At 40.2% G+C, this 22,090-nt stretch overlaps 1 protein-coding gene across 10 annotated transcripts in view; it reads right to left on the bottom strand.

Moving 5' to 3' along the window:
• The window catches only part of nedd4l (NEDD4 like E3 ubiquitin protein ligase), a 423,982-nt gene that overhangs the window by 55,449 nt on the left and 346,443 nt on the right, over nucleotides 1-22,090 (bottom strand). For 6 of the 10 annotated variants that reach the window (XM_059989668.1, XM_059989672.1, XM_059989673.1 and 3 more), the window contains 4 exons: nucleotides 19,034-19,102; nucleotides 14,008-14,142; nucleotides 11,176-11,292; nucleotides 3,436-3,633 (listed from right to left, as the gene is read on the bottom strand). In XM_059989668.1, the coding sequence (XP_059845651.1) occupies nucleotides 3,436-3,633; nucleotides 11,176-11,292; nucleotides 14,008-14,142; nucleotides 19,034-19,102 (519 nt within the window). The remainder of the gene's footprint in view (nucleotides 1-3,435; nucleotides 3,634-11,175; nucleotides 11,293-14,007; nucleotides 14,143-19,033; nucleotides 19,103-22,090) is intronic. The other 4 variants (XM_059989677.1, XM_059989669.1, XM_059989671.1 and 1 more) reach the window with 3 other exon arrangements.

The following is a 22,090-nucleotide window of genomic DNA, read 5'->3' on the forward strand; positions in this document are numbered from 1 at the left end:
GGTCACTGAATCAAAGAGCTAGTTTTCCTGTTCTATGACAGAGTATGACTGAAGGATTAGTCTCCTTCTGAGCAACCTGGAAGACTAACATTTTTCGTTACTCAGTGTTTCTATTATATATTCACTGGCACGCATTGTTTGCACGTCATTCCCTGATAATGCCTCCATTCGAATGATGAAACAGACCGTGAAACTTCCTACATTCACCACTACATTCAACTACTTCACCACTTCTCTGCTTGGAGGAACTAAATATATTATTGGGATTATTTACTGCCCAGAGTGCATTACTTACTTAATAACAATAACATTTTCTGTCCAAAGTGAACAAACATTTTCAACTTCTAACCAGCACCTATTCTATAGCACAGGCAACAACTTGCCTGAGAAATAGGAAGTTGGCTGAGTGGCTGCTTTCGTCAGCTGTGCCATTCAGCCGACAGTATGGTTGGTCCAATCTGCATCTCAACACCACTTTCCCCCAGATTCTCCTCGCTCCTTTTGGCTCCCTTGCAGCTCACACCACTGGCCTGCTGTATTCAATGATCTCTCTTCTGCAGTTCCCCAGGGTAGCGAATTCTAAAGATTTGCGTCCTCAAAGAAATACATTCTCACTTCCATCTGAAACGGGCAATACTTTTTATTCTGAAACTATGCCCACTCTAGCTCCAAGTAGCTGCTGCTTGGGTCCCTTTTAAATCTTTGCCTTCTCATTTAAAGCCACGCCCTCTGGTTTAGACTTGTCTAACCTGGCAAAAGGATTGCGACTCTTGACCTTTATCTGTGCTCATCATGACCTCTCACCCCTCAGCCTGCTGAGCTCCGAAGAAAAAGCACCAACCTATCCAATCTCTCCTTATAACCCGATCCCTCCAGTCCTGACAACACCCTCATCAATCTTTTCTGCACCTTTTTCAATTTAATTACTTCCTCTCAAGTATAGAACATTGAATAGTGCAGCATGGGGACAGTCCCTTTCTGCCCAAGGGTCAAGTCTGCCAGTTTATGCCAGGCACCCATCATTCTGTGTAAAGAAAGACTTGTCCTGCAGATCTCCTGTAAACGTTCCCGCTCTCATCTTACAGTGCCTAGAAAAAGTATTCACCCCCCCTCACCCTGCAAGTTTTCACCTTTTATTGTTTTACAATATTGAATCACAGTGGATTTAATGCAGTTTTTTTGACACTGATCAACAGAAAAGACTCCTTTGTGTCAAAGTGAAAACAGTTCTCTACAAAGTGATCTAAATTACAAATATGAAACACAAAATAATTGATTGCTTAAGATTTACCACCTTTAATATGACACACTAAATCATCACTGGTGCAGCCAATTGGTTTTAGAAGTCACATAATTAGTTAAATGGAGATCACCTGTGTGCAGTCAAGGTGTTTCAACTGCTTGTAATAAAGATACACCTGTATTTGGAAAAAAAACTCACATGAAATCTCAGCTAGAGTTTACCAGAAGCCTGTGGGAGATGCTGAAGTCAGCCGGAAGAAGGTTCTATGGTCTGAGAAACCAAAATAGAGCCTTTGGCAATCAGAATAGACACTACGTTCCAAGTCACTGAATATCCCTTGGAGTACAGTTAAGTCAATCATCAAGAAATTTAAAGAATATAACACAGCTGTAAATCTGCCTCGAGCAGGCCGTCCTCAAAAACTGAGTGACCGTGCAAGAAGGGGATTAGTGAGAGAGGCTACTAAGAGACTAATGACAACTCTGGAGTAGTTACTAGCTTCAGTGGCTGAGATGGGAGAGGGGCAAAGAGAAAGCCACTGTAGAAAAAAGCTCACATGAAATCTCAGCTGGAATTTGCCTGAAAGCATGTGGGAGACTCTGAAATCAGCTGGAAGAAGGTTCTATGGTCTAATTAAACCAAAATTGAGCTTTTTGACCATCAGACTAAACGCTATGTTTTTCGTAAACCAAACACCGCACATCATCAAAAATACGCCATCCCTACTGTGAAGCATGGTGGTGGCTGTATCATGCTGTGGGCATGCTTCACTGCAGCAGGCCCTGGAAGGGTTGTGAAAGTAGAGGGTAAACTGAATGGAGCAAAAGAAAAGGTAAATCCTGGAGGAAAACCTGATGCAGTCTGCTAGAGAACTGCGACTTGGGAGGTGATTTGTTTTCCAGCAAGACAATGACCCCAAACATAAAGCCAAAACTGCACAGGAATGGCTTAAAAACAGCAAAGAATGTCCTGTATGACCAAGTTATGGTCCAGACCTCAACCCAAGAATGTGTGGCTGGGCTGGAAAAGGGATGTTCACTCATGACCCTCATGCAATCTGACAGAGCTTGAGTAGTTTTGTATAGAAGAATGGAGGAAAATTTCAGTGTCCAGATGTGCAAAGCTGATAGAAGCCTATCCACACAGACCGAAGGCTAGAATTGCTGCCAAAGGTGCATCTAGTAAACAGTGACTTGAAGGGGGTGAATTCTTATGCAATCAATTATTTTGTGTTTTATGACTTCCCTCAAACCGTCAGGCTGATCAACACCTCCATCCATCAACCATCCCCAGCACCATGGCGTGCACATCACCGAACATCATTTCACGTACATATAGATCAGTCCATGTAATATAACAGTTACTTGTACATTGTGGTTCATAGGATTGTTTTTATATTTAAGCTTATTGTGTTTTTTTTGGTTTTCTTTTACTGTGTTTGTTATGCATATTGTGTTTCTATTGCATCATATTGAGAGGAACAATCATCTCGTTCTCCTTTACACCTATGTACTGCAGAATGCCAATAAACAATCTTGAACAAGTCCTTCAGAATTTGCTCAATTACATTTCAGAAATCATTACACAAATTGGCAACATAAACAATGTTTTTGCCATTTGCATTGACAAAGATACTTCTACAAGCAATGTGAGACACTTTCACAGCTCAGGGCCATGGTGTTTGGAGTTCAATTCTGGCACCATCTATAAGGAGTTTGCACGCTCTCCCCATGAACCATGTAGATTTCCTCCGGGTGCACTGGTTTCCTCCCACATTCCAAAGGCGTGACGGTTAGTAGGTTATTGCAAACTGCCCTGTGATCAGGTGGGATGCTGAGCTCTGCTGCTCATTGGCCGGAAGGGCCTGTTTCACACTGAATCCCTAAATAAATAAAACTATTAAATCCATTTTAAGTATTTAACAACATCTGCTGATTACTCTTCATGATGTGGCCTCCACCTAATCACTTGATTTTTTTTGTGCAATAAATGAACGGATCCCAGACAGGGTCAAGGATCAATGAATGTGAACAATATTTCCAGTGAAAAATCCAAAATAACCACTTAACTCACTTCAATATCATGACTCATAGAATAGATGTAAAGGCCCCTCTCCTCAAAAATCACAAATTTAACTCTTCGCACTACAAAGCGGGGAAGAAATACAGTTCTGGTTGGAGGTCAGGACTTACCCATGTTGTTGTTCTACTATTGTGATCGATGAAGAAAGGCCGACCATTTGGAGCTATGCGCATTTCCCAACCGGGAGGTAGGAAACTCTGCACAACCTTATGCTGTGCCTTTGGTGAGTTATAAGGTGAAAGCTGAGGAGACTGCGGAGTAGACAAAGTGTCCTTTACAGCTCTGTGCAGAGGGGGGTCTTTAGCACTCTGAAAAAATATAAACAATCATATGTCCAAACTGTTTGCATGGGATGGGGTTTGGCTTTTTTAATCATTGTACTTCCAGCATGAAACCTCAATAAAGAACATCCCACTTCAGATAAACTACTTGCCCACTTCAGCCCACTTGAGGCAAAAGATACAAATGAGAAGAAGCAACCAGCAAATTTTTGTAAATCTATTCAAACATCAAAATAAACTCATTCTCATTTATTTACCTATGCACATACCCTTTAGCTGTATACCCTCCGAGTATACTAAAGCCCCCTCTTGATCTATAAAAGATCAAGTTTTACTGCAAGGATTTCAACCACCTCACAACAACAACTATGTGCACGCGATATCAGATCTATAACATCCAGAATTCTGTTGAGATCAATTTCCAGCATGACTGGGAAAAAAAGATGAAACTCACAGACTTATTGCACTAATGAAATCACAGAAACACAGTCTTTGTGTATACTAGGATACATTTCCAAGATGGTGGTTCTGAATTTTGAAGACATTCAGGTACTTTCAATGTGACAAAAATATACCTCCAGGTAGTGATAGCCTTTTTCTCTCCATTTGAACCCCTTGTTAAAATAAATTGGGTATCTCATCAGGAGGTCTAATCATTGATTGCTACATCTGAGGCAATGGTTCAAAGGTCCCTAAAGACAGAAACATACAGGCCCTTTGCTCCATGATGTTGTGCTGACATTTCAACAGATTCTAAGATCAATCTTACCCTTCCCTTCCACCTCACCCTCCATTTTTCTTTTATCCATGTTTCTATCTAAGAGTTTCATAAGTGCGCCTTAAGTATCTGCCTCTACCACCACATCTGGTAGTGTGTTTCACACACCCACCACTCTCTGGGTAAAGCAACCTACCTCTGACATCTCCTCTATACTTTCCTCTTATCACCTTAAAATTATGCCGCCTGGTATTAAGCATAAAAAAGGTCTTTGGATGTCCACTCAATCTATGCCTCTTATCACCTTGGACACCTCTGTCAAGTTATCTCTCATTCTCCTTCACTCCAACGAGAAAAGCCCAAGCTCGTTCTATCTATCCTCATGGGACATGGTCTCTAATCCAGGCAGCTTCCTGGTAAATGGCCTCTGCACCCTCTCTAATCCAGGCAGCATCCTGGCAAGTGGCCTCTGCACCCTCTCTCATCCAGGCAGCATCCTGGTAAATCGCCTCTGCACCCTCTCTAATCCAGGCAGCATCCTGGTAAATCGCCTCTGCACCCTCTCTAATCCAGGCAGCATCCTGGTAAATCGCCTCTGCACTCTCTCTCATCCAGGCAGCATCCTGGTAAATCGCCTCTGCACCCTCTCTAATCCAGGCAGCATCCTGGTAAATCGCCTCTGCACCCTCTCTCATCCAGGCAGCATCCTGGTAAATCGCCTCTGCACCCTCTCTAATACAGGCAGCATCCAGGTAAATCACCTCTGCACCCTCTCTGAAACTTCCTGTAATGAATTCCTTGTAAGAATTTAGAAGCTAGAATGGTTACATCCTGCACATAAAACGTTTAAATGGTTTCAACTCATGAAACTAGTTTAAGCTAAGAAATGTAATCAAGACTTTATCCCAAACAGTGGGCAGGTCTTCCCAAACTCACAATTGCTAACAACTAAAACAAGTTGAACTTATTTTCTCATGAAGAGTTGACGAAGAGGCTGCTACAGCTGACCTTCCGTTTGTACACATAGCAACTTTGAGACGCAAGATATCCACATGCCAACTTCTAATTAAAGTCATGCTGTATCCAGATATTTTTTTGAAAAAGCCAAACGCCTTCAGGCAAAAGTGATAACAAAATTGAGATAATGATCTGCATCAAGTCATTGTGTTGTCTTTGTTTAAACCTTATATCCGGACACTAAGAGACTGAGAGTCCACTCGGGATGTCGAATGCCTGTTGTCTGCAAGTCCACTGTAGTTTGAAGGCCCAGAGCACTGCCCTGGGTTTGGAAGACTTGGTGCATGTGAGTGGGCTTGTTTTGTTGTTGTGACTTTGTTGCTTGCATTTGTTCTGCTCTATATTGTGGGTAGGCTATGCTGCCCCCAGCACATCCCAAGTGTTAGTTGTTAATGCAAAGGGTTAATGCATGCTTCAATTGTTCTTGCTGTTCCTTTCCACACCTTGTGGCACATCTTGAGCATTTTTGTCTGTTTTTTTACGAGGCTGAGTTGCCAGCTCAACACTCAACCCAGCAGAGGCGGGAAGCGTGCAAGGAGCCAGCCAGGTTCAAAACCGAGACCACTTGCCTCGTAGTCTGGTGCAGATGCCGCCACACCACTGGGTTATGCCTCAATGTACACATGATAAATAAATATGAATCTGAAATATTTAAAATTGTGATGAGGGAAAAATAATTAAAATGGTTGTGTATTATTTAATTCACTTAATAAATAAAAATACTTTGGTTTTCTAACCAGCCCTCCAGAAAATACTATTTTCATTGGAGCTGATCTCATTCATCTCTTTCTGAGACTGATAAATTTCTTCATGGAATATTGATATGTTAATAACAAAAATATTATTGGAAATTTGCAACATAATGTATTGTTTTATTCACCCATAGGATATGGGTTTCATTAGCAAAGCCACCATTTCCCTAAATTGGTTTTAAAAAAGTGACTTGACACAAAAATAAACAATTATATGGAAAATTTTCTCAACTGGTTAGTTATTGGACTGCACTCCCAGAGGAAGGTTTTTCTGTAGAGTTCAAAACAAAGCTGGTTAAGTGTCCGTAAGAAAATATTTTGCAGACCTGCTGGAAAAAATCAGTACATGCTGGATATACAAATGATCTACATTGTGTGCTATGGACTCACAAACTAATTTGTGGCAATGGCTTCCAAATATAGTCCATGCCATTAGAAGCAAGTCTTCCATGCAATTGCATCCCAAATGAAAGGAGTACCCATAAATGATTTGATAACCTATTTGAAAAATGAAGCATTCAGCACAGTTATGATATTGCTTTTAAGTTACATACGCAAAATGCTGAAGGAATTCAGCAGGTCAGCAGCATCTATGGAGATGAATAAATAGTCCATGTTTTGGGCCGAGGCCTTTTATCAGGCTCCTAAGGAAGGGTCTCGGCCTGAAACGTCGACTGTTTATTCATTTCCATAGAAACTGTCTGACCTGCTGAGTTCCTTCAGCATTTCGTGTGTGTTGCTTTGAACTTCTAACACCTACAGGACTTCTTGTGTGTTTGGTTTTAAATTACCCAATTTGCCACTCAAGCATTGCACGAACTGATAGAATTTATGGGCCAAAATATAATACATTATATGATTATGCATGGCAGTGTACTGCTGCTGCAAAGCAACAAATATCATGGCACGTGCCAGTGATATTAAACCTGATCCTGAGTTTCAAAGGAACTGACCATTTCAGAGTTAAAACTTAGTTAAATTCCACACAGAGACACCTCTCACTATTCTGTGCAGCCACTTTTGATGGATGATAAATATTTTTGCATGCAAACAAGTAAGTCTTACAGTACTGTGCAAAAGTTTAAGGCACATATTCATTTAGCCAGGGTGCCTCAAACTTTTGCACAGTATTGTAGTCATTTTACATTTTGCACTGTACTATCCCAGCATCCTTTGCTCCTGCTAGATTTACAAACTCTATCTCTGCTTCACATAGTTTGGGGGGGGGGGGGTGGGGTGTGTGTGTGTCTAAGACTTTTGCACAGTACTGTACAGTATGTTGCTCAACTTTGCTTTGGTACAACTGTCTAGTACATATCAGCTAGAAAGGGAAGTTACAATAAATGCAGATTACTCTCATCTCATCCTTATATAATGACTGTGTTGGTGGATCCATCCAAATTTCCCATTACTACTAATATGGTAACTGTCTCTTAGAAACAGGTCATTTTTGTTTCTTCAGCCACAAATGAGTACTTCTGTCAGATTCAATTCCAGAATTTTCCGAAGTAGGATCTGAATGAAAGCCATACCTGCTGAATCCGTGCTGACAATATCTTTAATATAGTTGGCATATCAGTGGCATGCGAGCCGAGTAGTTCATATAACACTATTACAGTCCCGGTGATCAGGGTCAGCTCCCGCCATTGTGGGAAGGAGTCCGCGTGTTCTCCCCATGACCGTGTGGGTTTCCTCCCCCGTTCCGGAGACGTAGGGCTTAGGGTTAGTGAGCTGTGGGCATGCCTCATTGGCACCAGATGCCCGGTAACACTTATGGGCTGCCCCCAGCACACCCTTCAACTTCATTGGTTGTTGATGCAAATCACACATTTCATTGTACGTTTTTGATGTACACGTGAAAAATAAATCTTTAAATCAAAATATTCTTTGAATTTCATTATAGTGAGCATACTTTAGATCTGTCTTCACCAGGGAGGACACAAGCAATCTCCCAGATGTATGGATGGGCCAGGGTCATAAGATATCAGAGGAATTGAGACAGATTGATATTAGGAAAGAAACTGTGATGAGTAGACTGGTAGGACTGAAGGCTAATAAATCCCCGGGTCCAGATGGTCTGCATCCGAGGGTTCTAAAAGAGGTGGCTCAGGAAATTGCGGATGCATTGGTAATCATTTTCCAATGTTCCTTAGATTCAGGATCAGTTCCTGAAGATTGGAGAGTGGCTAATGTTGTCCCACTTTTCAAGAAGGGAGGGAAGGAGAAAACGGAGAACTATCGCCCTGTTAGCCTAACATCAGTTGTGGGGAAGATGCTTGAGTCCATTATTAAGGACGAAATAGTGGCACATCTAGATGGTAGAAATAGGATTAGGCCGAGCCAGCATGGATTTACCAAGGGCAAATCATGCTTGACTAATCTGTTGGAGTTTTTTGAGGGTTTAACAAGGATGTTAGACGAGGGTAAGCCAGTAGATGTTGTGTACCTAGATTTTCAGAAGGCATTCGATAAGGTGCCACATAGGAGATTGGTGAGTAAAATCAGAGCTCATGGCATTGGGGGCAGGGTTTCAACATGGATAGAAAACTGGTTGGCAGATAGAAAGCAAAGGGTAGCAGTGAATGGGTGTTTCTCAGACTGGCTGGAGGTGACTAGTGGGGTACCACAGGGCTCTGTATTGGGACCACAGCTCTTTACGATTTATGTCAATGATTTAGATGAGGGCATTGAAAACTATATCAGCAAGTTTGCTGACGATACTAAACTGGGTGGCAGTGTGACATGCGAAGAGGACGTTAGGAGAATACAGGGAGACTTGGATAGGCTGAGTGAATGGGCAGATACTTGGCAGATGTCATTCAATGTGAATAAATGTGAAGTTATCCACTTTGGAAGCTGGAACAAGAGGGCAGAGTATTGTCTGAACGGTGTCGAGTTAGGTAAGGGAGAAATGCAAAGAGACATAGGAGTCCTAGTTCACCAGTCAATGAAGGTGAATGAGCAAGTGCAACAGGCAGTGAAGAGGGCAAATGGAATGTTGGCCTTTGTTACAAGGGGAATTGAATACAAGAGCAAGGATGTTCTTTTGCATTTGTACAGGGTCCTGGTGAGACCACACCTGGAATATTGTGTACAGTTTTGGTCTCCAGGTTTAAGGAAGGACATTCTGGCAATTGAGGAAGTGCAGCGTAGATTCACTAGGTTGATTCCTGGGATGGCAGGGCTGTCTTACGCAGAGAGATTGGAGAGATTGGGCTTGTACACGCTGGAATTGAGGAGATTGAGAGGGGATCTGATTGAAACGTTTAAGATAATTAAAGGATTTGATAGGATTGAGGCAGGAAATATGTTCCAGATGTTGGGAGAGTCCAGTACCAGAGGGCATGGATTGAGAATAAGAGGTCAGTTATTTAAAACAGAGTTGAGTAAGATCTTCTTCTCCCAGAGAGTTGTGGAGGTGTGGAATGCACTGCCTCGGAAGACGGTGGAGGCCAATTCTCTGGATGCTTTCAAGAAGGAGCTGGATAGATATCTGATGGATAGGGGAATCAAGGGATATGGGGACAAGGCAGGGACTGGGTATTGATAGTGAATGATCAGCCATGATCTCAGAATGGCGGTGCAGACTTGAGGGGCCGAATGGTCTACTTCTGCACCTATTGTCTATTGTCTATTGAGTGCTAGGCCACTGCTTATAACAATATAAACAGTTTTAGAATAAAAAATGCAATACTAATACAAACAGTGACTCCTTTGCTTGCATCTTCGGAAACAGCTCTATTTCCATCTTTAATATCTTTATTTTCCCCTTTCCGAGTTCTTTTGAAGACCCAGACCTGGAGCTACACACTGACTATGGTCCTTTGCGGGAATGGATCCCGCTCTCAGGATTTTGGAACGCCAAGGCCTCGGCCTAAGAGTCCAGCTCAGCTTTGGAGGCCTAGGATCTTGGGGCTTTCAGATGGGCAGGTCGAAGGTCGGTGTCATGGCAGGAGACCCGTGTGTCGTCCGGGGAGTCAGAATATCTATGGCTGTGTGCCCAGATCTATGCTGTGGGCACAGAGCTCGAAAAAAGCAACACAATGGACTTCTAACATTGTAAACCAGTGAGTTGTTTGTTATGTCCTCCTGCTTGCTGTGAAAACGGAGACTCCTTGTTCTTCCTTATTAGGGAGAGAGAGAACCTGTGGTATGTCGAATACCGGGTGAAACATGAAGTTTTTGGGGTAACTGCAAGCCTGTGTCTTTGCTGTTGCTTTGCTCACACTTGAGTGCTCTGTGGTGGATTCCGATGCTTTTTTTGCCAGTGGGAGGGAGGGGGGACTGTTGCTCGCTGCCACTTACGCACGGGAAGGAGGGGGGCAGGGGGGACTTTCGGGTTCTAACATTTGACTGTCATTCATTCCTTGGGGGCACTTCTCTGTTTTCGTGGATGGTGTGAAGAAAAAGCATTTCAGGATGTTTATTGTATACATTTCTCTGACATTAAATGTACCTTTGAAACCTTTGAAATAATATTAATTACTTAGTCCATACATTGCAGTTTCAGCTTTAAGACCGAGGAAGCATTTTGTTAAACACTGCATTATACTAAAATATTATTCCTGTTGAAACAAAAAGAAATGTGTTAATCTGTCATATCCTTTCACAGAACTTTGCGTACAATATGATGCTGCATTCCTCTGCTTACAAAAAAATATATACAAGACAATATCATTCAAGATAAAGAAATGTGATAATTGATCGAGGATGAGCATTGTTAGTAATATCAGACAGCTGAAACCCAAAAACCAAGTTACAACTTAACAGTCAGACAATTTGGAGTTGACATAGGAATATTAGTATTAGTATGACTACAAGGGCACAGTTCATTACCTATAGACATTAACTAAAGATCAGAAAGGCTCTCATTATGGCAGACAGTACATGCAGGAGCTGTTTTTAAAAAAGAAAGGAAGAGAATCACAATTATAGGTAAAGAATTGGAAGTAAATTAGCTAGGATAAAAGAGTTGACTGAAAGGCTATATTAGCTGAAGAAAACAGTGACGGAAGAAATAAGACAATGAAATGCTAAGGTGATAGAGAGCATTGGAGGATGTGGAAGATGCTCAACTCTCACCTCCATCGGGGTTGATAAGGTTACAGTGGGTGAGCTGAGACTGCGAGGCCGCCTTATCTGAGGCTCGCTTAAAAGGCTGTTGCTGGATGCAGTAGCTGATGCGCCATCATCTGCGTGCTGGTAGTATGAAGAAGACGGAGTTAGTAATTGCCTCAGGAAGACTGGCACTGGCATTTGCGTTATTACACTCTAAATGCTAATGTATTTTTAAAATAGGAAATTACACACGGCTCTGATATAAGAAATGCATCAATTTCTGATAACTCATTGGCTTAACTTTTATAAACGTCAAGAACTAATGAAATTAAGTTGTGAATCTGCTGAATTCATAAAATTAAGCTGTGGATTCAGTAGATTTACAACTTAATTTCATTCACATTACAAGGATTAAATTGATGGGTATTTAACACTTTACGAAAAAAAAATTGTAGGTCAAAGATCGTGTACTGTGCTGTACTGTTCTATGTTCTGTTTGCTGGGCTTGGGCACTGCACACACGGCTGGCATTTATTGCTCATCTCTACTCAGAACACTACAGCAGAGTTTAGGCTATTCTGCCCAATATGTTGTGCGTATCCTTAAACCTACTGTAACATTAATTTAACATTGCCCTTCTATGTAGCTCACAATTTTTCTATTATCCAGGTGCCTATCTTTAACGTCCTGAATATAGCTGCCTCTATCACCACCCTGGCAGGGAGTTCCAAGCACCCAACAGTCTCTGTTAAAGAAAACATACCTCCGACGTCCCCACTATACTTTACTCCAATCACCTTAGTATTATGCCCCCTTGTATTTTCTCATTTCTGCCCTGGAAAAATATCCCCAGCTATCTACTCGATCTATGTTAGGGAAGTTGAAGTCACCCATGACAACGACCCTGTTATATTTGCATCTTTCTAAAATCTGCCTCCTCAGTGTTTCAGTCACTATCGGGGGGGGGGGGGGAGGGTGCGGCAGAGGGGTCCATAAATAGAATACTCCAAATAGTGATTGTTCCCTTCCTGTTTCTGACTTGCACCCACACTGACTTGGTAGTCAACCGTTCTATGATGTGCTCTTGATATTGCTGCAGTCTAAACTGTGTCTAGATGATGTTGTTGGGTGTGACGTGGGAGATTTTGATCAAGACAAACGGCCTTAGCGGGCAACAGCAGAAAATTTACTGAAGCAAACAGGATTCCATAAATGACCAGTGAAATTCATATTATCACAGAAAGAATAAAACTGCTTGCAGTGAAGCACTTCTCTGCTTATTTCTAATAAGAACAAATGGGAGAGATCCAGAAAATAAAATTAGTTATCAACAGATTATTTTTACAAAACAGGCAAAACGTTGGAGGAACTCAGCAGGTCAGGGAGCATCTATGGAGAGGAATAAACAGTCAATGCTTCAGGAAAGGTCTCAACCTGAAATGTCGACTGTTTACTCTTTTCCATAGATGCCACTTGATCTGCTGAGTGTCTCCAGCATTTTGTGTGTGTTGCACTGGATTTTCAGTACCTGCAGGATCTCCTGAGTTTACGATTAGTTTTGTATACTGCTCCGAGTTGTAAATTATAAATAGCATAATATTTTCCAAGTGAGTACATTAATAACCTATTCTGGGATTTTGCATTAAACACATGAAAATTACTTCTGTTCATCGAAAGATTCTCTTTATTAGCATTTTAACGCTGCTTGTAACCACATTGATCAATGAGTGGCACATCTTGATGTGACCCTTCAAGGACCGCTCAAGGACTAATGCACAAGAAATTGGGGGCAGGGTTTGGCCAACAAAAACAATACAACATGTACTTTCCACACTTGGAAGATTTTTGTATCGAATGTTTAAATTTACCTAAAATAGAACAAGTTCCTTGGAATTTTAGAAGGAAATATGCTGGTTACAGACAGCATGCAAAGCACACTAGCTCTGTGCATCCTGCTCTGAGTGGATATAGAGCACCACAGCCCAAAAACAGGCCCTTTGGCCCATCTCATCCATGCTGAAATGTTATTCTATCTAATGCCATTGACCCACACCTGGATTATAGCCCTCCTTACCCCTCCCATTCATGTACTTATCCAAATACCTCTTAATGTTGAAATTGAACCTGTATCCACCACTTCCTCTGGAACTCTCTGAGTGATGAGGTTCCCCCTCAGGTTCCCCTTAGATATTTCACCTTTCACCCTTAACCTATGACCTCTGGTTCTAGCTTCACCTGAGCTCAGTGGAAAAAGCTTGCTTACGTTTACCCCTCGTAATTTTGTATACCTCTATCAAATCTCCCCTCATTCTCCTACACTCCAGGGAATAAAGTTGTAAACTATTTAACCTTTCCCTAATAGTCTTTCTTTGGATTAGTGATCAGAACTGCACACAATTCTCCAAATTCAGCCTCACCAACATCTTATACAACTTCCTATAAATAGGTGACCAGAACTCATACTGGTATCATGTATAAAGTTGCTATTTCAATGCAATATAATTTTTTATATCAAAAATATAACAGATTAGAGACACACAGAAAATGCTGAGGAACTCAGCAAGTCAGGCAGAATCTAAGGAGAGGAATTAACAATCTTGTTTCAGGACTGTTGAAAGGTCTCGGCCCAAAATATTGACTGCTTATTCATCTCAGATACTGCATTTTGTGTGTGTTACTCTGGATTTCCAGCATCTGCAGAATCTCTTGTGTTTGTAATAGATTAGAAAATTAATTTCCAAAAAGAAAGCAAAAGAAGCCTGCCTGACCAGCAGAAAAGTTCTGGATAAAAAGAAGGCATGTTATTCTAGGGAAGTGGGAGCATTGTCCTGTCGAGTAGTAGCACAGCCTTCATACCTGCACAATTGGACGCGTCCAAGTAGTAGTTCTGTTGTTATGGTTTACATAATAGGAGCGACCCTTTGCATCTTTCCGCTCTTCCCACCCTGGAGGCAAGCCAGGTGTTGTGAGCATGTGGGCTGCAGATGACTGCTTGTGCAAGATGATTGAATTTAAGTTAATATGCAAGCTTAAAGTGTATGCTTACCCATTCAGAGTTGATTGACAGTAAATTAATAACATTCTATAAACGTCCACCAAACCAAAACTGACATGCATCTCTTTGTAGATCCCAAGCAAAACTTAGTTTAAATAATACACCGCTAAGAAATAACCTTTTTTTATTTTACCCATTTATTCCCACCATATTTTGAATTTATCCTCATTTATTACTCAAGTATTAGGTGAGAGAAATAAGCTTCTTGAATTTGCCTTCTTTGATTAAAGATCACACTGTCTCTATCTAACACACACAAAATCCTGAATGAATTCAGCAGGTCAGGGAGCATTTATGAAGTGGAATAAAGAGCCGTTGTTTTGGACCCCTCAGGTGTGTCCTGATGAAGGGTCTTGGCCCGAAACATTGGCTGTTTACGGCTGTCTATAGATTATGTCTGAGTCTGCTGAGTTCCAGTAAGATGTCGGCACATTGGATGTAGCAGCCTCCTGGGGGGCCAACCAAAGGTGATTTTGGCTTTTTTAGATGTCCTTTTTATGATTGCAAGACAATTCTGGACATTAAGAACAAGGTACTCCAGGTCTATCAAATCAGTGATCTGGACTTAGTGCAGACCCTGTTACTGCTTGCTACAGGAAAGCATTGGAGTTGATGCACGAAGGTGGTGAACAGTCTAATAGCAAGTGATTGTCTTCTATATTTCTCTAGCAATTGTAAGAACACCTTGGACATTGATAATATAAAATGCTGCACATCTGTTTCCTTGCTTATTGGGAGACAGATGACAGGGGAGCTGCAAGGCCTCGGTTGTAGTAAGGACTAGGCCTCAAGCCATGGGCTTGCCTATTCCAGCAATCCAGGAAGAGGACGCTGGAAGTGGTGTAGCATGGTGTCCATGCTGGATTGAGAATTGGCCCCTCCTATTGGTGCTGCCATCTAGTGTTTGATCAGTGAAATGACAAGCTGGATTGTGTGCGTTTGTGGACTGCTGAGAACTGCTTGCTTTTGCTGATTACATCAAAGCACTATCAGTTATCACGCAGGGACAGGGGCTTTTTTTTTGTGTGACTGTAAGTTTACTTGAGGCCTTACATATGTTTTGGGCGCTTTGTGCTATGTATGACTGTTGGTACTGTGTTTTACACCTTGACCCCAAAGGAACGGTTTTGAATTTGGCTGTATTCAGGGATATTCATGTATGGTTAAACCTGAATGTGAGTTCCTCCAGCATTTTGTGTGTGTTATTCTGGATTTCCAACATCTGCACAATCTCTTGTGTTTATGCTTTAACTTTCAAACAAATCAATTGGCATTTGGAAAGTAAGAAAAGGTGACATGATACTAACGAAATACAGGGGAATGTGCTATAAGTAGATCACTTTTTAAAAGCTGGAGCAGATGTGAGATCTCAAAAGAATATGCATACTCACTGCTTAAAATATATCAGATTTCTGGTGTTTAGGATTTTTCTCAGCCATATAGTCTAAGCAATAGCTTTGAAGTAGCATTAAGCTGCATAGAACAACTTTGAAGAAGTTTTTCCTGTATTCCAACTTTTTGAGAATATTGGTCAACAAAGAAAATGCACTATCCAACCTACTGCCCAGATTTTAACAGGGAAACTTTCTAGGAATAATTACCATCTCCATTTCAATGGCTCATGTGTAATTCTTCACACATTTACCAACCCCTCACAATTTTTAAAGTCACCAATAATTATAAGATTTGCTTATTTTTCATTTCAGAGCAGGTTGTCAGAAAAACAACAAGGGCAGTTTTAAAACCAAAAAATTGAGATTATTCACCATTTAATTTGCTTTACCTCAACTGAAGGAGAAGATGCTGGTCATGGCTTTAAAACTGAATGTTAGTCTTGACTTTATCACATTTATTCACATGAAACGCGCTGGCACAAACAGAACTACTCAGCCCGCTAAGTTTGTGTGCGCTCAAAAAATTCAAGTTTTCCTCAGTTAGCTTTTATTTAAGGTATATTCATTTATCTTTTGCAACATACTATAGAATCTACTTCCAGCACATTAAGCCACAGCGCTATTAATCATAACAGCTTTGTGTGAAAAAGTATTTCTAATATTTCTCCTCCCCTCTCCTATATCCCAACTTTCGTTGTTTACCTTACATCTATAACATCTGGATGAAATCTGTGACATCTGGATGAAAGCCTTCTCTAAGTAAGAGCTTCTTCCCATGAACCTTCCCAATACACTAACCATTTTGAACCATATTTAGAAATATTAATGATCTCTGAGTTAACTGCAATTCTGTTTGTAAAAATGTCTGAGTTAGCCACAAACCAAAGTTGAAAAGCCAAGAAACAACCCAAGACTATTAGCGTAGAAGGAAAGCTGAGAAAACCCAAGAGAGCAGCTTTGGTAATACCAAACTTGGCATTTTAAAGGCTTGATGATAAAGTGAAATCTTACAACAAATTCCACAGCCACAATCTTAGAGGAAGAATAATGAGTTAGAATAGTGTGCAGCACAAAATGTTAAGATTCAGAAACAGTGAGAAAAAAAAGAGGAAGAAAGTTCAGAAGAGCATTATTCATAAGAACATATTGTTCAAATAGAAGGAAAAGCAAATAAATTGAATATGATCTTCGATAAGAAGATAATCAGCAAAGATGCTTTTTCCATTGCCCTGGTCAGAAATGCACAAAAGTTTTAGAAACATTTCACAACTGAAAGGCAGAAAATCGATGATAATTCTCTTAGAAGTGCACATGAAATTATGTTTCAGGAAGATCACGTACAGTACTGTGCAAAAGTTGGAATCACATATATATAGCTAGAATGCCTAAGAGTTTTGCACAGTGTTGTGATAATTTTAAGTATTGAACTGTACTGCTGCAAAGAAAACAAATTCCATGACATTTGTGACTGACGATAAACCTGATTCTGATATGACTCTCTATTGTGGAGTGAGAGTGGGAAGGGAGCAGGAAGAGGGAAATCATAGTTGGGAAAAGAGAAAGGGAGAGGGGAGAGAGCAGGAAGAGGGAAATCATAGTTGGGAAAAGAGAAAGGGAGAGGGGAGAGAGCAGGAATCACCAGACATTCTGTAATGATCAGTAAGCTAATTGTCTGGAATCAAATGACCTTGCCTGGTGTCTCAGGGCCCTGGCACCTTCTCTCCCACCTGTCTTACACCCCACCCGCAGCACTCCACCCTTGCCATTCCCAACATCATTTGCTCCCACCAGATTTATAAACTCACTCTCTGCTCCACGTTGACAAATACAGTACTGTGCAGAAGTCTCAGGCACCAGAGCTATATATATGCGCCTAAGACTCTGGCACAGTATTGTAGCAGTGCTGCTAATGTGGCACTTTCCCATTCACTAGTTAATTGGAAATTTAACCTTTGTCACTACTGATGAAGTACTTTGTATTGAAATATCTGATCTTCATAACTTCAAATGACAATTCTTAAGTTAAAAAAAGAGCTGCTAAGAGGGTTGATATTTATTGTCCTATCTTTTACTACCAATAAATACAGTTCATTAGTAAAACTTATGAATTTCAAATTCATATAGACCACAAAGAAACTAAAATATATACCATTTAAAACTCTGTACCTATCGAGAATGTTTTAAGGAGTGTTGTTATCATATGCGAATGAACAGCATACAAAGTTAATGGTAGACAGTATAAAATTTATACTTAACCACTGAAATTTACACACTAGATCTCTGGGATCTTAACACTGTTTTACTTAGGGATTTCTTACTACTTATCAAAGTCCCAATGTAGAGGATAGATAGAGAAAAAGGGTGTTTTCTACCTGAAAAGTTCTTGGAGATGAATTTAAGATATTGCAAGAGTCAAATGAAAAGATGAGATCAGTCTATTATTTTTAAATCATTATTATTATTTTAGCATCAGTTTTATGGAATAGTGCCCTATATTAATTGAATATTAAAGTAGGAATGTTTATGGAAAATATTCTATGGAATTCATTGGCACAATCAGCTGCAGAGGTCAGGTTACTGGGTGCATTTAAGGACGAGGTTGATAGATTCTTGATTAGCCAGGGCATGAAGCTTTGTGAGGAGTAGGCAGGTGAATGGGGTTGAGAGGGTTCTGCTCCTGTGTCTTATGGTCTTAACAGAAAGTATTAGAAGACTCTTCTCATTGATGACCTCGGTATTAGAGAAAACACTGAAAAACATCCTTGACATCATGTCAAAGCTCTCTGAATTCAAACTTTCTTTGTTGAGTCTGTTTGGAGATGTCACTCCTATTTAATCTCCACTTTTTGTCAACTTCATTCAGTTCAATTCTCAAGAGCTCAGATAGGTCCAAAGGCTCATTAGATGGGAATCAATTGATGTTGGTGGGAATCAGACAAATTGTATGAAGATCATAGAGTAATTCCCTCCTGTGGTCACTGAGCCTGGATGGATACCATTCAGAGTCTGAATGGTCTGCACGAATTCAGAGTCTTAACATTGCTTTCTTAAGCTTAGTGATAACTTTGATAAAGGTTATTTTCCCCATATAATGCTGAATTTGAATATTTTTATTCTTGTAGCAAACCCTGGTAGACCTATTTGATATCATGAGTTTCAGTTTGGAGACCTTTCAGTTACACCATTTTGAAGTGTTGATTCACTTTTGAAGTAATTAATTGCAATTCAGCTAACTTGCAGTGACCTACATCACCATAATTAATACAAGTGACAGGTATCAATAAGACAGGAAGATATGGAAGGACAAAATGAGGTAAAGGAATGATAAATAACTAATTTTCAAAAGTTATATATATAGTTAAACTCTAACTAAATTGTTGAATAAATTAATAACTTTAAAATAAAAACTATTTTGCAATGCAGAACAAATTACCGTAATTTCATTTTGTTGTTCACTGCCTGTGACAGTTGAAGAACGAGGTCGTCGTGATTGGGTGCTCTGCTGATAAACCATAAACTATTTTTAAATTTTACTAATTACAACTCCGTGGTGCAATAAAAGTAGAATGAATTCAAGGTTAGTTGTTAATAAAGTTGATTACTGTGCATGGAATATTTTAAAGAATTGTTTTAGTATTTCAAGAAAGCAGTCTGAAGAGAAAGAAATTTGAAAATTAAAATCGTGCTTTGAGTCATATCATTTGAGTCATATCAACTGTAGTGACAAAAAAAACTAATAACTAATAACTCGGTGACCACGTTATTAGGTCCCTCCTGTGCCTAATAAAGTTGCCACTGAGTGTATATTTTTGGTCTTCTGCTGCTGTAGCCCCTTCCACTTCGAAGTTCAACGTGTCGTGCATTCAGAGATGCTCTTCTACACATCACTGTTGTAACATGTGGTTATTTGAGTTACAGTCACCTTTCTGTCAGCTTGAACCAGTCTGGCCATTCTCCTCTGATCTCTCTCAGTAACAAGGCATTATTACCCCTAGAACGGCCACTCACTGGATGCCATTTTTGCTCTTCACACCATTCTCTGTAAACTTTAGAGACTGCTGTGCATGAAAATTTCTGCAGTTTCTGAGATACTCAGATCACCCCATCTGGCACCAAAAATCACTTCATGGTCAAAGTCACTTAGATCACATTTCATTCCCATGCTGATATTAGGTCTGACCAACAACTGAACCTCTTGACCATGTCTGTATGCTTTTATTCATCAGGTTGCTGTCATGTGATTGGCTGATAAGATATTTGCGTTAATGAGCAGGTGTACAGGTAGACTTAATTGAGTGGCTCCTGAATGTATATCTGAGCTTTTCAACTCAGTAATAACTTTCCAATTCAACTCAAGGAAAACCTATTAAAAATATATTCAATGATATTTGATACAAATAGAAGGCTAGGAGGCAAACAGAATTTTGTTGCTTGATCCAAAATAGCTAATGTAAAGCTGAAAGCCACCAAAATTCAGTCAATATACAAGAACCGACAAAATAAACCTACCAAAGTTCAATGACATCACTAATCATGACATCATTAATTACTATAGAACACGATGTGGCTAAGTTCATTAAGTAGTTTGGATTTATCAAATCAGTGACAAGAATGGTGATAGCTCAGCCTGAAAGTAGCAAGCAGTTTAATCACTCTGTGGTGTCTGTTTGGAGCTGTTTGGCTGACCATAGAAGCTGATGTTTTACAGCTAGGAAGTTACTTAATGATACATTTTTGCTGACGCTGCAGTATTTTCTTTAAATTCTGCAAACATCCAAATGCAATCAGAGACTTCATGTAAAGATTTTAAAATTCCTTTGATTAAAATGTCTAACAGCAGCAAACTTTAATTTAAATCTCTACTACAGCATTTTATGGATCATTCAGTTTGAGACAAATGCTATGGGAAGTTCCTTTTCAGCACTATGTTTAATTGCTAATGGCTTAGCAAGGAATTGAATGTGTTGTGTATTTACTATTTTAGTAATATCTGAGTAAGTGTGTGTGTGTATATATATATATATATAGTTACGTATTTTTTTTGGTTAAGCATTAAGTAACTCATTATGGGTTATATGTATAGATACGTGAATTGCATACGTCATTACACTATCACGTGATATGTGCACACCACACTGAGAGTGAACGCAAAATTCGAACCACATTCTGGACTCCCATGCCCTCCTGTGAATTAGTTTAATGCTTTGATGTTAGAAAATATAACCGACTATGAACTTGAGGAAGAGGAAGTCAGGAGAACACACAACAGTCTTCATTGAGACTTCAATGGTGGAATAGGTGAGCAGGTCAAATCTAAAGTTTGAGAAATTCAACAAGTCAGGCAGCACCTACGGAGGGCAATAAACAGTCGGCAATTCAGTTTGGGACACTTCATCAGAACACACTATTTCACATTTTTTAATTTCAGACAAAAAATACTGGAGGAAGGACACTTCCTGATGAGGAGTTTTGGCTTAATAGTGACAGTGTATTTTCTTCCAAAGATGCTGCTTGACTTACTGAGCTCCTCCAGCATTTTTAGAGTGTTGCTCTGGATTTCCAGCATCAGCAAATCCTCATGTGCTTCCTGTTAATTTATTTATCCTGCTCCTATTTCTCCTTTAAGCAGCACGATCAGAATGCATGGGGCCGATTTCGAACGTTCACAGCTTGCTGCTTTGCTTCACCATCAACACTTCTTAACAAAATCGGTGTTTGGCTAAGCAGTCCAAATCGTTGCCTGGCCTGATGGACAAACATTTGATCCCAACTAAACATGAGGATGACAAAACTCACCATCCTTGGACTACTTACACAGTTGCTCTCGTGGAAACTGTCCAAAACTAATCCAGACTGTCACATTAGAACACAGAACAGTACAGCTCAGGAACAGGCTTTTCGACCCACGATGTTGTGCCAAACCAAATAAATTAATAATGAAATGGTCAACTAAACTAATCCCTTCTGCCTACGTAAGGTCCGTATCCTTCCATTGTCCTCACATTCATGTGCCTATATAAACGTCTCTTTGGTGTGCCTAATATATCCGGCTCTACCACTACTTCAGGCAATGCACTTCAGGGATACACCACTCCCTGTGTTAAAAACTTGCCTCTCACATCGCCTTTGAAATGACCCCTTTTCACCTTAAATGCATGCTGTCTGGCGTTAGACATTTCAACCAATCTTCCCTCTAAGGTGTGCAAGCGTGTGCAAACACACATCTTTTGCTACTAACTCACAAAGGAACTTAAACTTTACACGAAAGGTTGTCACCAGCTACCTTGTTGGCATGTTAAGTATGGTTCATGATTGTACACAATCAGATTGCCTTTTCTGGTTTCTGACGTGGATAGTGTTTACAATGTGGAGCTTACGATGATTTGTCTGCAGATTTGAGAACTGGCTCATCTATATTGAAGATATTATTGATTAACTGTGTCAAATTCCAAAGAAGCAAATGGCATGAAGCACAAAAGAACTGTTATCT

The sequence above is a fragment of the Hypanus sabinus genome, chromosome 14 (assembly GCF_030144855.1).
Source record: "Hypanus sabinus isolate sHypSab1 chromosome 14, sHypSab1.hap1, whole genome shotgun sequence".
Lineage (NCBI taxonomy): Eukaryota > Metazoa > Chordata > Chondrichthyes > Myliobatiformes > Dasyatidae > Hypanus > Hypanus sabinus.